General features: G+C 45.5%; 2 protein-coding genes across 3 annotated transcripts in view; one reads left to right on the top strand and one right to left on the bottom strand.

Annotated features, from left to right (window-relative positions):
- The first annotated feature begins 663 nt into the window (after positions 1-663).
- LOC309365093 (E3 ubiquitin-protein ligase TRIM17-like) overlaps positions 664-15996 on the top strand; it is a 37201-nt gene continuing 21868 nt past the window's right edge. Inside the window, exons 1-2 of one of the 2 annotated variants that reach the window (XM_081903238.1) lie at positions 664-986; positions 13990-14291. The gene's annotated coding sequence lies outside the window, so the exon portion shown is untranslated. Of the gene's footprint in view, positions 987-13989; positions 14292-15996 lie in introns of those variants that run through there. The other variant, XM_081903239.1, reaches the window with a different exon arrangement.
- Positions 7242-13999, bottom strand: LOC309365077 (E3 ubiquitin-protein ligase TRIM7-like). The gene is made up of 6 exons (XM_081903213.1): positions 13921-13999; positions 12362-12592; positions 11724-11746; positions 11117-11235; positions 9547-9579; positions 7242-9151 (listed from the first exon to the last, which is right to left on the bottom strand). Exons 2-6 carry the CDS (start codon positions 12563-12565, stop codon positions 8634-8636), a joined length of 897 nt encoding a protein of 298 aa, XP_081759339.1. The 5' UTR covers positions 12566-12592; positions 13921-13999; the 3' UTR covers positions 7242-8633.

Below are 15996 nucleotides of genomic sequence, written 5' to 3'. Positions count from 1 at the left end.
GGGATGACTGCACAAACCCCCAACAAGAGGGAAAATGCCTAGAATGTTCTCTCTCTTTTTAAGGGGGGGGACAGAAAAAACACCTGGCAACCCCCTCTCAAAATATAGGAAGCTGCAATGAAGTAGCAGCACTTTCTCTCCCTAGGACAGCCCTCTGTTTCCTTTTCCCTCAGGTGAAATCCCCAGTAGAGAATGAATCACGAGCGACAGTGGGCTTTTCTTTTGGGAAAACAGGTTGCAAAGAAACTTTATTATAACAGGTGTAAACTAGGAGTTTTGGTTCTTCTTCCACTGAAATGTAACAAACAGTGCTGTTGCTTTTTATTAAAATGAGTACGGTTTCAAGTTATAGGCTGTATGCTATTCAGGCTTAAGGTTGCTTTCTTTTACACATCTTCCATAGATCAGACTTCTCCACACACACTTCAGGAGCCTAGGATTTTAAGTGGACTTTTCCTTACAGACCCCCAAATCCTCCTTTGCCTCAGAATCACGACTGCCCTTTCCTGTCAGAGTATTCCCTCTGAGGACCCTTTTTCCTGTAAACACCGTGTGGGACTGTGTCTTTTCTATTTTAACAGCGTTCTGCGATTCAGAACTTGGGAATATATACTGTCAGTTCTTTGCTTTCCTCAGCTCTACCCCCTGTCGGAAGAAGAATCCCTCACACCTTCTCTCACTTGACTCCAACTGCCTCCCTTGGAACTCTGGCCAATCAGGGGCTGTTGCTAGGCAGCTTTGCAGGCAGTGAGGGGAAAAAAACCACTAGCAGACTCAGCCACCTCAGTAAACAAACTTTTCCGTCACAGAAGCTCCCCCCCCCAACCCCCAATTCAATAAAATAGAATAAAATCGTGGTGGACGAAAAGCATGAAACAGGGTGTCTGAAGGGGTGGTTGTGCCCAGGAGTGCGTCACTGGGGACTCCAGCACCACCAAACAGCATCCCATAAATATCAAGTCCTTTGGGCATCATCAGTCTGAGGGGTGAGCTTACTTCACTCCTCAGTTTGTAGTCCACACTCAAGGCTGCCCAGAAAATACAGAGTAACTCTGATATCCTCGTAATATTATTTATTGCTATCTTGTGTGGAAAGACACACTTTGCTTCACAGGAGCCACATTACACCCTGCCCAGGAATCATGCTTCAGTTGCCTGGGCCTTTCCCCTTGGATTTGAACTCTAGCCCTGGGCAAATTATCTTCGCCACCTCTCCCTTGTATGCCTCAGGCCAGGGGTCAGCAAGCTTTTTCAGCCCTGGGCCTTTTTCAGCCACTTGTCCCTCAGAACTTGTGGGGGGCTGGACTAATTTTTTTTTTTTGGGGTGGTGGTGGAAATGAACGAATTCCTATGCCCCACAAATAACCCAGAGATGCATTTTAAATAAAAGCACACATTCTCCTCATGTAAAAACACCAGGCAGCCTCACAAATAAGCAGAGATGCATTTTAAATAGAAGGACAAATTTTCCTCATGTAAAAACACCGGGCAGGCCCCACAAATAACCCAGAGATGCATTTTAAATAAAAGGACAAATTTTCCTCATGTAAAAACACCAGGCAGGCCCCACAAATAACCCAGAGATGCATTTTAAATAAAAGCACAGCTTCTCCTCATGTAAAAACACCAGGCAGGCCCCACAAATAACCCAGAGATACATTTTAAATAAAAGGACAAATTTTCCTCATGTAAAAACACCAGGCAGGCCCCACAAATAACCCAGAGATGCATTTTAAATAAAAGCACACATTCTCATGTAAAAACACCAGGCAGGCCCACAAATAACCCAGAGATGTATTTTAAATAGAAGGACAAGTTCTGCTCATGTAAAAACACGCTGATTCCCGGACCGTCTGTGGGCCGGATTTAGAAGGCGAATGGGCCAGATCCGGCCCGCAGGCCTTAGGTTGCCTACCCCTGCCTCAGGCCCTGCTCTCTTCACAGAGAACGTGATCAGAAGCTACCATGGCTGTGTTAGGATATTTCCGTTCCACCTTAAAAGGGAGCAGGCTTTGTGAGTCACAGAGTCTGCGTATTTCCTGTTCACAGGATGTTTATGTTTTCTATGCTTTCGTTTCTCCCTCTCTGTGCCTGAGCAGACCGAAGCAGGCAGTCATGTTTTTCTTTGTTCTGACCAACTGCTGAATAAACTTGTAAATATGCTCTCCTGCTGCGCATCTTTCGCTGTGTGAATTCTGCTGATAGAGCGTGCATCAGCCCATGAATGTGGCAAGCTATTTCTGGAGCTCATGTCGCTAATTGCTGATACTGCGTGTCTACGGGAGATCGATGGACGTCCGAAGGCGATGTGGGGGCCATGATGGACTTTGTCTCCCTGGCAGTATCTCAACAGGCTGCGCTCTCCCTTCCCTGACAGAGGCAGAAGGCCCCCGAACTGCAGGGAAGTGTGAGCATGAGAATGCTGCAGGGCTCAGGGCCAGGCTTATGCGCTTCCTCCATCTTCCCCAAGTCCCTTCAGCATCTCCACAGAACTCTTTCTTTGCAATGAAGCCTTTGGCTTTCCCTCCTTCAGTGGACCTGTTCAACTGCAGCTTTTCTCTCTCAAGATCAGGGGTCAGCAAACTTTTTCAGCAGGGTCCGCTCCACCGGCCCTCAGACCTTGTGGGGGGCCAGACTATATGGGGGGAAATGAATGGATTCCAATGCCCCACAAATAACCCAGAGATGCATTTTAAATAAAAGGACACATTCTACTCATGTAAAAAATGATTCCCGGACCGCCCGCGAGCCGGATTGAGAAGGCGATTGGGCCGCATTTGGCCCCCAGGCCTTAGTTTGCCTACCCATGCTCTGGATCAAGTGAGAGGAATCTTTAGCCCTCCTGATGCTGAGAGCCAGTGTGGTCTCGTGGTTAGAGTATTGGAGTAGGAGACCCGGGTTCAAATTTGCACTGAGCCTTGAAGCTGTAGCAGGAACCCCCCCACCCCAATCATTCTGTTTGTATAAACTTCACACACACACACACACACACACACACACACTCTCACACAGTACATACGCCACGTTTCTGTTATAAATTCATAGAAAATCAACCATACATCGGATTTGCACTGTTGCATTTTTATTTTACTCCATATGACAAGAACTAACAAAGGGGGGTGACTTAGTCCTGGTCAGCCATAATCCCTTCACCTCTCAGCACATACACAGAAGCCCTGCCCATGCCAACCCTGATGATCCCAGACAGAAGACAATCAAGATCACAAAGAACTTGCATAGGGGAGTGGATTCAGCATGGACTGAAACAAAGGACAATGATCAGATCTTCCCTCTGGGGGCAGGAAACTGCAAACTCCCCTTTGTCTTCTGAAGTGATTCAGGGGGAGGGGGGAAGGGAGGAACCAGCCAGGTGACAAGACACTCAGGTTACCACCAACTCCTCTCTCAACCCCTCCTTTCTGTAATGTATGCATGATGTTTCTGGGGGTGGGCTTGATCTAGAGGAGGGGAATTTCAAAAGTTTTTATAAGACCTTGCACACTATTCTTCTGGGTCTTTCCTCCCTCCTACAAGTGAGGGGAATACCCTGTTGCAACAGTTCAATAAAGGCCAAGCCTACAGGCTGCTGTTTTGCTCCAAGTTATCCTGGTTGGTGTCTTTGTTTTGTCCAAGGGAGCCCTCGGATTTTTCCTGTAACAAGCTCAATGGGTGACCTTGGGCCACTCACTGCCTCTCAGCCTAATCTACCTTGCAGGGCTTTTGTTGGAGAAAAGGCTGGGGTAATGAATGAATGAATAGAACTACAATTCCCATAATTCCCAGCAAGCATTGGCAATGGGAGTTTGGTTCAGTGGCCCCTGAGGGGAGTGAACTGCCCTGAGATCTTTTGCTGAAGGGTGGTATGTAAACCTAATTAATAAATAAGGGCCAACGGTTCCACAGACCTCCTGCTCTACATGACTGTTTTGATGGACAGATCAGCAGCCGCTTGGAGATTCTGAAGGAGAGGGAAACACTTCTGGTCTATAAAGCAGAAACAGAAATTGAAAGCACCTGTTTGTCAGTATCGCTAGGACTCGGAAATGAATGAGTCCTAGACATAGGCGCCGACTCCATGGGGCCTGAGGGGGCCCGTCTCTGTGCTCCAGGAGGGGGGGGGGGAGAGAGAGAGAGAGAGAGAGCACTCGGGAGCTGGCTGGCTTGGGTGGGTAGGTGAGGGAAAACTTTTGCCTTCTTAGCCAGCTGCTTCTCTGCACACCCCCTCGTGCTCCTTGTCCGTTCTGTTTTTCCTTCCCTCCCCACTTAAAATGTGGTTTAAAAGCATGGATCCACATGGATCCTCAGGATCTTTGCATTGGGTCACCCCAAATTCACCAACAGATCACATAGCATGTCCATGGCTACAGCTTGCCCCCCCCAAATCACGCACCCACTGTTGCCTGGGGCTGCAGTGGTGCAAAAATGTGGTTAAAAAGCATGGATCCACATGGATCCTCAGGATCTTTGCATTGGGTCACTCCAAATTCACCATCAGATCACATAGCATGTCCATGGCTACAGCCTGCCCCCAAAAAATCACACACCCACTGTTGCCTGGGGCTGCAATGGTGCAAAAACGTGGTTACAAAACATGGATCCACAGGGATCCTCAGGATCTTTGCATTGGGTCAGCCCAAATTCACCATCAGAGCACATAGCATGTCCATGGCTACAGCCTGCCCCCGAAAATCACACACCCACTGTTGCCTGGGGCTGCAATGGTGCAAAAACGTGGTTACAAAGCATGGATCCACAGGGATTCTCAGGATTTTTGCATTGGGTCACCCCAAATTCACCATCAGATCACATGTCTGTGGCCACAGCATGAAGCACAAAAATGATACATCATTAATATTCACCGCCCACGGCGGCAACCAACCTCACAGGTTCACTTAAGGTCGGGGCAGCCTGGGGCTCGCCCCTTTCGTTCCCCCAGCAGCAGCGGTTTGGAGGTCTTGGGCCCCCCCAATATTTTTTATAAGTCGGTATGGGCCCCCCCAATATTTTTTATAAGTCGGCGCCCCTGGTCCTAGAAGCATGGGTGTAGCGTAAATATACATAGCAAATTGAGCTTCTGCCCCCCCCAAAGACCTGCCACCCTAACAAAAAACCTGAATACGTTCAGGCCTAGAAACATTTTTTTGGGGGGGGACAGTTAAATATTAAATTAATAATAGTAATAATAATAGTTACAGATAGGTAGCCGTGTTGGTCTGCCATAGTCAAAACAAAAAAAAATTTCCTTCCAGTAGCACCTTAAAGACCAACTAAGTTAGTTCTTGGTATGAGCTTTCGTATGAGCTTGGTATGAAAGCTCATACCAAGAACTAACTTAGTTGGTCTTTAAGGTGCTACTGGAAGGATTTTTTGTTTTGTTTTAATAATAAAAATTTTATTCATACACCACCCATCTGGCTGGGTTTGGGGTCTGGAGCACCTTTTCCTACACCAGATTATACACCCCCATACGCTGTTTGAAGATCCAGTAAAATCTCTCATATTGTTGCAGAAATAAATGGATACACAATACTACGCACCCCCAAGAGGCGGTTGCCAAGGTTTGCTTTGTCTTTTTTAAAAAAGAGATTTATGCGTTGTCGTTTGGTGCTGCATGTTCAGTTTCTGTTAATTGATTCTCATGGGAAACTTGCAGATTCTGGCTTCAAATCAAGAGTTTTGTCTGATTTATGTAGATGATGTATTGTATGCTTGCAAAACAGATAAACAAACTAAAAGGTTTGCCAAGCAATTGTCCAGTAAGTTCAAAGTGAAAGACTTAGGCCCGGTTAGGACATATCTAGGGTTGGAAGTGTGCTGGGCCCAAGATGGCAGCTGCCTAATTAGTCAGCAGAACAAAATTAAACAACTACTGACTACATACAGAATGCAGGATTGCAAAGGGGCAGTGGTGCCTATGGATCCAGGTTTCATAAAAACACTTCATACAGATGAGAGTCCTGAATTTGAACATCCTGATGTATATCACTCTGTAATTGGAAGTTTATTGTATCTAGCACAGTGGTCCAGACCTGATATTAGTTATGCAGTAGGCATATTAAGTAGATTGGTCTCAAAACCCACACTAAATGCCTGGAAAGGGGTAAAACAAGTTCTGAGGTATCTCAAACAGACAATTGGCTATATGTTACAATTAAATTCTTCAGAGGATGAAATGTTGAGTTGCTTCTGTGATAGTGACTGGGGAAATTTGCCGGATAGAAAATCTGTCACAGGACTGGTCATAATGGTCGGTGGAGCTTTAATCAGCTGGCGGTCACGCAAGCAAGACGTTGTAAGTGTGTCATCAACGGAATCAGAGTACGCCGCATTGAGTGAATTGTGCAACGAGGTGATTTATTTCAAGCATTTGTTAGCAGATTTAAATGTAAATTGTGGAGAACCAGTACAAGTTTACATTGATAATCAAGCTTGTATAACTTTAAGTAAAACAGAGGGTTTCAAATCACGTTCTAAACATATCTCTGTAAAATACCAAAATATGTGTTGCTGTGTACAAGACAATATAATCACCTGTACTTATGTATCAAGTGAAGAAAATGTAGCAGATGTGTTAACTAAACCATTGGCAAAGGTAAAGAACAAGCGAATGTGCAAGGGTTTAGGTTTGCTGGAAAAATGATCTTCTACATAGGTGTATTTGATGTTAATTGTCCAGCAGAATCTGTGAGGGGGTGTTCAGTTTCTGTTAATTGATTCTCATGGGAAACTTGCAGATTCTGGCTTCAAACAATTAACTCAAGGCAGTGTCAATTTACTCTTGGCAGAAAGCCCAGGTCAGCTTGACCTAGAAACTGCTTACTCTGATTGGTTAACGACCAGCATTCAACTCTTAACTAGGGATTGCTAGCTCAGTTTGATGTGAGGTGTGTTAGGAGTAGAAGTGCTGTGTATGGTTTTGAGAGAGAGAGAAAGGATTTATTTTGCTTTTATTTGTATGCAGAAACTCTGCTGGTTTTATTTTCTCCTTTTTAATAAATCCTGTAAATAGTTATTCTGAGTCTAGCTGACTAGTCATTACTGCCGCAACTAGCTTCTTCGCTGTGCAGGAAAACTCTGCTATGTTTGGGCTAAAGCCAATAGGGCTATGCCTGACACTTCAAAGTTCCATGACTGCAGTCCCCAGCGACGCACCTCTGGGCATGACCACCCCATCTGACATTCTGTTTCATGCTCTTCATTCACCCCTACTTTATTCTATTTTAATGAATGGGATTGGGGGGGGCTTACTGTATTTTGAGAGGGGGTGGCCAGGGTCTTTTTTGTCTCTTTAAAAATAAGAATGTTCTAGGCATTTCCTCTCTTGCTGGGGGTTTGTGTGATCATCCCGTTTGCAGTGTTAGAAAACCCCCAGGCAGGTTTTGCAACTGGCGCAGGTCCAATTGCGACCACGTGATTTCTGGAAGGCCTCTTTAGCTAGCTTTCTTCTTTTAATTTTTTTTTTAACTTGTAAAATCAAATAAAAACTAAGGAAGTGAAAAGATTATCATTTTACCAAATAGAGAGATGTCTCTGAATCCCTCGACTTCCCACCTTCCCCTCCATGGACCCTATTGTCTACATTTTCAACTACATATAATTACATAATCCATATTTTCTATCTGTCCGTAATATCCATCATATTAGTTACATTACAGGTGTTATTAAAATCCTGCTAATGTTTTCACCTGCTTACAGTGGCCCCCTAAATAATTTACAAATTTTCCCCATTCTTTCTTGAAATTATTGCCTTGGTTCCTGAGCTTTCCAGTCAAGTTTTCCCATTTCGGCATATTATAACAGCTTGATTAGCCATTCCTCTCTGGCCACTCTAGCTTTCTTAAGGAGGTATGGAAAAGAGATTATTTATCAATGTTTTAATGCACTGTAAACCTCCTTGAGATTTTTTCTTTAAAATATAAAGCGGTATAGAAACAAAATGAATAGGAACGATAATACAGTGGTACCTCGCAAGACGAATGCCTCGCAAGACGAAAAACACGCAAGACGAAAGAGTTTTCCGTTTTTTGAGTCGTTCCGCAAGACGAATTTCCCTATGGGCTTGCTTCACAAGACGAAACGTCTTGCGAGTTTGTTTCCTTTTTCTTAAAGCCGCTAAGCCGTTAATAGCCGCTAATAGCCGTGCTTCGCAAGACGAAAAAACCGCAAGACGAAGAGACTCGCGGAACGGATTAATTTCGTCTTGCGAGGCACCACTGTAATAAATGTCATTGCCTCTCCCAAAATGGCGCCCATACATTCCATTGTGGTGACTGTAACATAGGTCACATTTGGCGATTTGCTTATATATCTAAGCTGCATATTTCTGTTTTGTGAAATTGGTAATTTGTGCTCCCTGCCACGGTTTCCAGGATTGCCAAAGGTGCCCCAGGCCAGAGGTCTTGGAGGATGCCTGATTTAGCCTCAAGCACCTAGATCATGAGGCGAGGCGAGCCAAGCCAAGCAGATATACAATGGAAAAATAAAAAATCTGACACATTCTAGCACTTGTCATCTCTTTAATGCCATCTACACACAGAAGCGCACACAATCCTTTGATTTTTTAAAAAATCAAGAAACGATCTGCGAGTTACTTTTCCACACATTTATCTTCCTTTTCTGGAGGGGTGGCCAGACTAGTGTGCCACCGGAGGCAGTTCAAAGCAAGTTTCTGGCCCCATGCAAAAGATGGGCAGAAGGGGCTCCCCAGAGAATTCAGCGTTTGCAAAGGTCTTGAGCAATTCTCCTGTATCAGCATCAAAAAAGCGAATTTGGCGCCCTGCATAGTTAACAGTTGCCCGGAACCTCCTCAGCTTTGGCGCAGGAGGCGGTAGAGAGCGGCGGGCAGACCTGCCCTTGCCACCTGTCTGCCCCATTCCCCAGATGCCTACACCAGGGTAAAAGCTGTCCAAGCCCTTTCTCCTCACAGACTTCCGGGCGACCCCCACAGCCCAGATGTTGTCAGTTCCTATGGTGACTTCCCAGCAGTGCCTCCCTGCTTTAAATTCCTCACACCCTAGCACGAAGGGACATCCGCTGAATCTCTCGGGATTGTCCGGCAGCTCTAGATGTGCCTCTCCCCACCTCGCGCTTCGACGATCCTCGGACAGGATCAGGTGGGGATTAGCGGTGTCCGGGTCCAGAGTTACACTTGCTATTGGTGTCACGAGGAGAGAAAGGAGGAGAAAAGAAAAGAGGAATCAGCTGGGAGGATAGACATTGTGAGCTTAGATCCACTCCAGGGATCATTGAGGAAGGGGGTTCCTTTCCTGACTGGACTGTGGGCCTCTCCGCGGCTTCACTGCTAGGGTGGCCCAGCTTTGGCCCTCTGTCCTATTTCAAAAGGTCTTTGAAGCCACCATTCTCTCTCCCAATAGCCAACTGGCCAAGGACGAAGAAGGGGAGCAATAGAAAGGCTGGGATCTCAGAAAAGGAGTGACTTTGGACACTGGTTCTGTCCACTGTGGCCCCACCAGCTATCGGCACATTGGCCCCAACAGCTCCCCCGATGGATAACTATGATTGATTGATTGAGACTCCTCAGCTTACCTTTCTGCAGAGAGAGTCCTGATGTTAGAGTGCCTGTGAAACGGAAAGCAAGAGCGATTAAGCATCACACACCGTCCTGCTGTTAATGAATGTTATAGCACAGAAAGAGTCAGCTGATTATAGTCATAATCCCCTTTCTTGTAAATTGAAGACATTGGTTCGAATCCTACCCTCCAGAGCAGGAGAAGACAATCTTGCTCCATCTTACATGCCCTTTAGGTATTTGAAGATGGCTATCATATCGTCCTCTCAGTCTGCTCTTCTCCAGGCTAAACATACCTAACTCCCTCAACCATTCCTCGGTTTCCAGAACCTTGTTTGTCTTTTCACTTGTTTCCAAATAATCACATTTGACTTCTGCTTATGAGATCTTCCGTCTCTCTCAGCATACACAAGGATAACAACTATCTTCTTTTGAAAATCTGCCTCTTAAGGTTATTGCCTTAAAGTGTTGGAGACTAAACTTGTGTTATGACATAGTGTCACTGAAACCACCAAACTGATAATTTACGTCTTGAAATCCAGAACATGGGAAGTCCAATTTAAATTCATTAATTTGGACTCTATAATTGGCTGTATTGTTTTTTAATGTGGTAAGATGTGGCTTAGGGACGCGGGTGGCGCTGTGGGTTAAAGCCTCAGCACCTAGGGCTTGCCGATCGAAAGGTCGGCGGTTCGAATCCCCGTGGCGGGGTGCGCTCCCGTTGTTCGGTCCCAGCGCCTGCCAACCTAGCAGTTCGAAAGCAGCCCCCGGGTGCAAGTAGATAAAAAGGGACCGCTTACTAGCGGGAAGGTAAACGGCGTTTCCGTGTGCAGCTCTGGCTCGCCAGAGCAGCGATGTCACGCTGGCCACGTGACCTGGAAGTGTCTTCGGACAGCGCTGGCCCCTGGCCTCTTGAGTGAGATGGGCGCACAACCCCAGAGTCTGGCAAGACTGGCCCGTACGGGCAGGGGTACCTTTACCTTTACTTTAAGATGTGGCTTGATTTGTTATTAATATGGATTGCCCCCCCCTCTTTATTGGAAAATGAATAAAAATTATTTACCAAAAGTAGAAACTACCAAACTGATCATTATACTCCATCACTATATTGTTGCACACAACCCCCCCCCCCCGGCCGATTTTAGTGGGCCCTAAATCATACAAAGCTTCAGCCACAGAAGTGTGTGAGTTTTTTCAAGTGTCCCTGCATAAATCTCCATGTGGGTGAGACACTGTTGCTGAAGAAATAAACATGTTGCCTTCATGCTTAGATGATGTAGACCAGAGAGGAGGAAGTTGTGGCCTTCACAATGTTGTTGGACTCTGATTATCAGCCGGGCTGATGGGAGTTGGAGTCCAAAACAAGCAGAAGGCACCAGGCTGAGAGAGGCAGTCTCAGCAAATGGCATTTTGCACTGTGGTTGAAGGACGTCCTTTCCCCCTCAGTGAAATTTAAAGTTACCTTCCCTACTGACCCTCAAGTTCAATTTTTCTGGCTCTCCTAGCATTACAGAGTACACCTTGAGTTTTTCCTCAACCCCATATGGACAAATTCAATATCCAGCATGAAATTCTTGCAGCCATTACCTTTGAACTGCTCTACGACAGCTTTCAGAAATGGATTTATATCATGGAGGTCCCAAACTTTCCACACCAATTCAAGAGAGAAAATGTTGGGAGGCTCAAATGCCTGTCTCCCCTCATGCCTGTGGAGAAATAAAAGGTTTAAGTATGGCAGGTGGCTCTCCATCTAACCTCAAATTCCCAAAGGAACCAATAGGAGGAGAGGGGAGAGGATCACAAAGGTCTCATGAAACTGGCTGGTCAGATTCAAGGTGAATAATAAGAGGACAGCTGAAACATATATTGAAATAAGCAGTGCAGGGAATAAAAGTGTGAACAATGGTTTGTTGCTTTCTTAGATACATCCCTGTTTTGGAAGACGGTTGAGACTACCAGGTGGAAACAGAAAGAAAGGAAAGAGAATCAGAATAAACGACAGATAGAAACTGAGAAAAGGAAGTTTGGAAGTGAAAATAGGAACTTTAGAAAAAGTGGGCCCCTATTGATTTGTTAAAAGTTGGAGGTCACAAAGACCCATACTGTCCCCTTGGGAACAACGGGTGTTTTTCCTGCAGTCCATATCCTTCACAGAACCGCAAAGCGCAAAGGAAATGAAGAGGGATCTGCTTACCTCTGCAAAGTGCTTCTAATATCCTGCAGGGGAAAGAGAAAAAGAAGAGAGAACTCAGCATCCACGACTGGCCATACAGCGAAGCCCACGCCCCATGCCTCAGTCCAAGCAGGGTAAGGTCATAAAATCAGAGCACAGCCTATTAAATGAAGCCCTGAGCAGGAACAAAAGAGGACCAGTAAAGGATCAGACCAAGGGTCTACCTATTTTCAGCCCAACTCAGGTAATATAACCACAGAAGGGAAAACTTCTTAAAAGAAGCCCTGAAATGACAATCTGTCCCACACCTTAAAAGGCACAAAATAGGGCTCTGTTCATTGCAGGGATCAGGCCGAGGGATCCAGCCAGTCCACAAGCAGGCCAGGATTGGAAGGCAACACCACTAATTTGGGAGCCAGCAGCAGACCCATCATTAGCCAAGAGCAGAAAACATCTGATTCCATCACCGTTAAGTAACAAATTAAGGTGCTCATTCACTCCTTGTCCTCTTAGATGCTCCTGCACCTAACGTAAGAGAACCGGCTACCAGCTCCACAAAACCAAGCAACGTCATTTGTGAATAATGATAGAGGCAGAGACTGGTCTGGTCGTGGCCTTGACCTGGAGAAAAGCTTGGGCTGCTTATGCCACTCTCCTACCTGCAGGAATTCACTGGGGGGCTGCCGAAGCTTCTCCTCCAGCTCCCGGATGATATTTTGATGAGAGTCAAGTTCTCTGGAGAGCCAGCCCAGCTGCTCAGTCGATTTCCTCGCAATCTCATCCTCCAACTCTTCCATCTGCTTCAGCAGCTGGTTTTCACATTTTTCCAAAAACAAGTGTAGCTGCTTAAACTCACCCTTCATCTTCTGCCTACCTGATATTACTTTTTTCTGGAAGAAACACGTGGAAAGAAAAACAGGCTGTTACCAACATTGCCACTCCTTGTGCAGCATAAAGAGGGTTTGAGGATTACTTCAGGGGAACAGGCTGGGTACTTCTGAATTTTTAGATTTTCACAGATGATGCGTCAAGTTTTCAAGCAAAGGAAAATTTCCCTTCCCATCAGAACAGGTGTCCCCAAATAAATAGACATCTAAAAGAGTGGAGCTGCCTGATGGCTTCAGGGTGTAATTTTAATTCTCTCCCAAGCATTACCGTATTTTTCGCTCTATAACACGCACCTGACCATAACACGCACATCGTTTTTAGAGGAGGAAAACAAGGGAAAAAACATTCTGAATGAAACAGTGGATGTATCATTTTTGTGCTTCATGCTGTGGCCACAGACATGTGATCTGATGGTGAATTTGGGGTGACCCAATGCAAAAATCCTGAGAATCCCTGTGGATCCATGCTTTGTAACCATGTTTTTGCACCATTGCAGCCCCAGGCAACAGTGGGTGTGTGATTTTTGGGGGCAGGCTGTAGCCATGGACATGCTATGTGCTCTGATGGTGAATTTGGGCTGACCCAATGCAAAGATCCTGAGGATCCCTGTGGATCCATGTTTTGTAACCACGTTTTTGCACCATTGCAGCCCCAGGCAACAGTGGGTGCGTGATTTTTGGGGGGCAGGCTGTAGCCATGGACATGCTATGTGATCTGATGGTGAATTTGGGGTGACCCAATGCAAAGATCCTGAGGATCCCTGTGGATCCATGCTTTTTGACCACATTTTAAGTGGGGAGGGAAGGAAAAACACAGAACGGACAAGGAGCACGAGAGGGGTGTGCAGAGAAGCAGCTGGCTAAGAATGCAGGAGAGGGGTATAACGGGAGGGAGGAAAGGAAGGCAAAAGTTTTCCCTCACCTACCCACCCAAGCCAGCCAGCTTGCGTGTTCTCTTTCTCTCTCTCTCTCTCCTGCATGTTTTCAGCAGCACTGGCTGCTTTCCCCTCTGCTTGCCTGGAAGGGAGGGGCTTTCCCTGCTCTTTGTTCCGTTTGAGCAAACACAGCAAGGAAACAGAGGAGGGTGGGCAGTAAGACCCTGAGGCAGAATGCAGGAAAGCAGCCGCTTCCTCTTTTCAGGTTTCCTTTCTCCGTGAAGCGCGATTTGATTTTTGCCTATTTTTTTCGGCTCCAGGGACCACACATTCGCTCTATAACACGCACAGACATTTCCCCTTCCTTTTTAGGAGAAAAAATCTGCGTGTTATAGAGGGGAAAATACGGTAATTCTTTTTCTTATTTGCTTACTTCCCAGTAAGAGTGACACTTACAACCAAGAATAAACTTTTCTTTCCTGTCCATGTTTTTTTCGCCCAAATTTCTGCCTCCTCCTCCTTCAGTGTCTTCAGGAACCTGCAGAGCTGATCCTGAAGAGAAAAACCAAAGTTCTCATTTGGGTCCTGGTGAGAGGTTTCTTGGAGATAATAATCAAAATCATCATTGAGACAGAGAGAAGAAAAGGAAAGTGAGAGGACAGTTGAATTATGTTATTGTTCCCCAGGTTTTGAGACTGCAGAGCCTGCTTCTGCCATCCAGAGTATTGAGCCTACGACAGATGCAACTGATGAGTGTTATGGAGAAATATTGAGAAAAGACCCAGAAAGCCCCTTCTGCAGAAAATGTCATCCTCTTTCTATCACAGGTTGGATTTCCTTCTTTTTTAAAAATTATCATTCAAACAAATTGCCCACTACTGCAGATAAAAGCTACCGTATTGCAGGATGGGTATGGTTAAGTCATGTTTGTCCTGGAAAGCATTGTTGATATTCTAACATGCAAGGAGCGGAAGAGTTTATGTCAACCCTGCAGTCTAGGATTGCTACGAAGTCTTAGTCCCTGCAGGTTATTTTTTTTTAGGGAATGCAATTGTGGAGGTTAGTTGATTGTTGCAGCATTGGGGCCGGTAGGGGTTGGTTAAAGCTGTTGGAATACACCGCTTGCACTGCAAGCCTAAGATCAAACACCAGTGGTAGACTTATATTAACACAACTGGTTTAAAACTCATGACTCTTGAGATCTTTGCATAGTTTAGGGCTGGCAACAGGAGAAAGGAGGGTTGTTTTATGCCTCTAATGTTTTTTTTTTGTTGTTGTTGTTGTTGAAGGACAGTACTTGTATATATAAATAGAATTACTGACATGGAAATACCAACAAGAAGGGAAAACTGCACCTCTTGATCTGAGCCATCACAATATTTTTGTCCTTTGTAACAGGAAGCATCTCTGAGATGCCGAAAACATCATCCCTCTAGGTTTTATTATTTGCTTGCCTTTCTAAAGCAATTGTACATTTCTTTCCATTCCAAAATAAATTGATGTACCGGTATTAATTCTTTCCATTTTTTTCAATGCTTGCTCTGCTATTAGTATTATCAGATTCTGAAAGGGGAAATTCAGTTTGCACTCATTTTGGCTGCATTTATTTTCCCTAGAAAAGCCAACTTAACAATCAATCTTTCTAGATCAGCTTAATTTTTATTTTACCTAATCATACCTAATATACACATCTAGTGGAGTCTTATAAGGCAAAGCAAGTCAGTCCCATAAAAGGGGACTGTCTTAGGATGTGTAAAATATAATTAGATGAGAGGCCTCCTGAGCATGTGCAGAGTCAGTTGACAGCAGGCTGCATCCCTCACACCTAGGATTAGAGGGATAAACGCTCACTCAGAGGAGACAGGGGTTTGTGGACAGCCTTTAATCTTGATTGCTGAATGGCTCAGTTTGTTAGAGCATGGTGCTTATAACATGAAGGTTGCAGGTTTGATACCCTTATGGACAACTGCATATTCCTGCATTGCAGGGGGTTGGACTGGATCCTCAGGATCTTTTCCAAGTCTACAATTCTATTATTTGAATTCCCATCATCTATACTAGCCGTTCCTATTAATGGTTCATTCTTACCTTGTAGTCTTGGACGGCTTCTTCCACTGGAACCACCCTGTGGCCGCTGTGCCCTTGGGATGTGTCACACTCCCCACAGAAGGGGGCTTCATGGTCCCGGCAAAAGAGGTCCAGGGTCTTCTGGTGCCTCTGACAATCCGAGCGCCTCCTTTGAGCCTCTCTCTCCTCAGAATGATCCCACTCACTGATGATTCCGACCATATTTGTGAGAAGCCTGTTTTGCTTGTAGTCTGTTTTTACAGCCATTCTGCACTCGGGGCACCTGGTTTTCTTACCAGACTCCTCCAAGCACCTTAAGATGCAGCTTTCGCAGAAGTTGTGCCTGCAGCCCAGTTCCACCGGACGAGTAAAGTAACTGAGGCAGATGGAGCAGGTGACTTCACTCCGGATCCTCTTCCTGTACCTCTCCTCAGCCATGGCTCCACTCCTGTTGTGAGGGACCAC

The sequence above is a fragment of the Podarcis melisellensis genome (assembly GCF_964234715.1).
Source record: "Podarcis melisellensis genome assembly, chromosome: 2".
Lineage (NCBI taxonomy): Eukaryota > Metazoa > Chordata > Lepidosauria > Squamata > Lacertidae > Podarcis > Podarcis melisellensis.
Note: the sequence above shows the minus strand (reverse complement) of the source record. Positions and strands in the feature narration are given on the sequence as shown.

Bases quoted from the DNA above. Each gene is read 5' to 3' on its own strand.
- LOC309365077 (XM_081903213.1), bottom strand. From the start codon at position 12,565: ATGAAGGGTGAGTTTAAGCAGCTACACTTGTTTTTGGAAAAATGTGAA. The intron at 9,580-11,116 runs GTAATGGCTGCA...TCCGTTTCACAG, and splicing joins TGTCGTAGAGCAGTTCAAAG to GCACTCTAACATCAGGACTC. The intron at 9,152-9,546 runs GTAAGCTGAGGA...TGACACCAATAG, and splicing joins AGGACTCTCTCTGCAGAAAG to CAAGTGTAACTCTGGACCCG.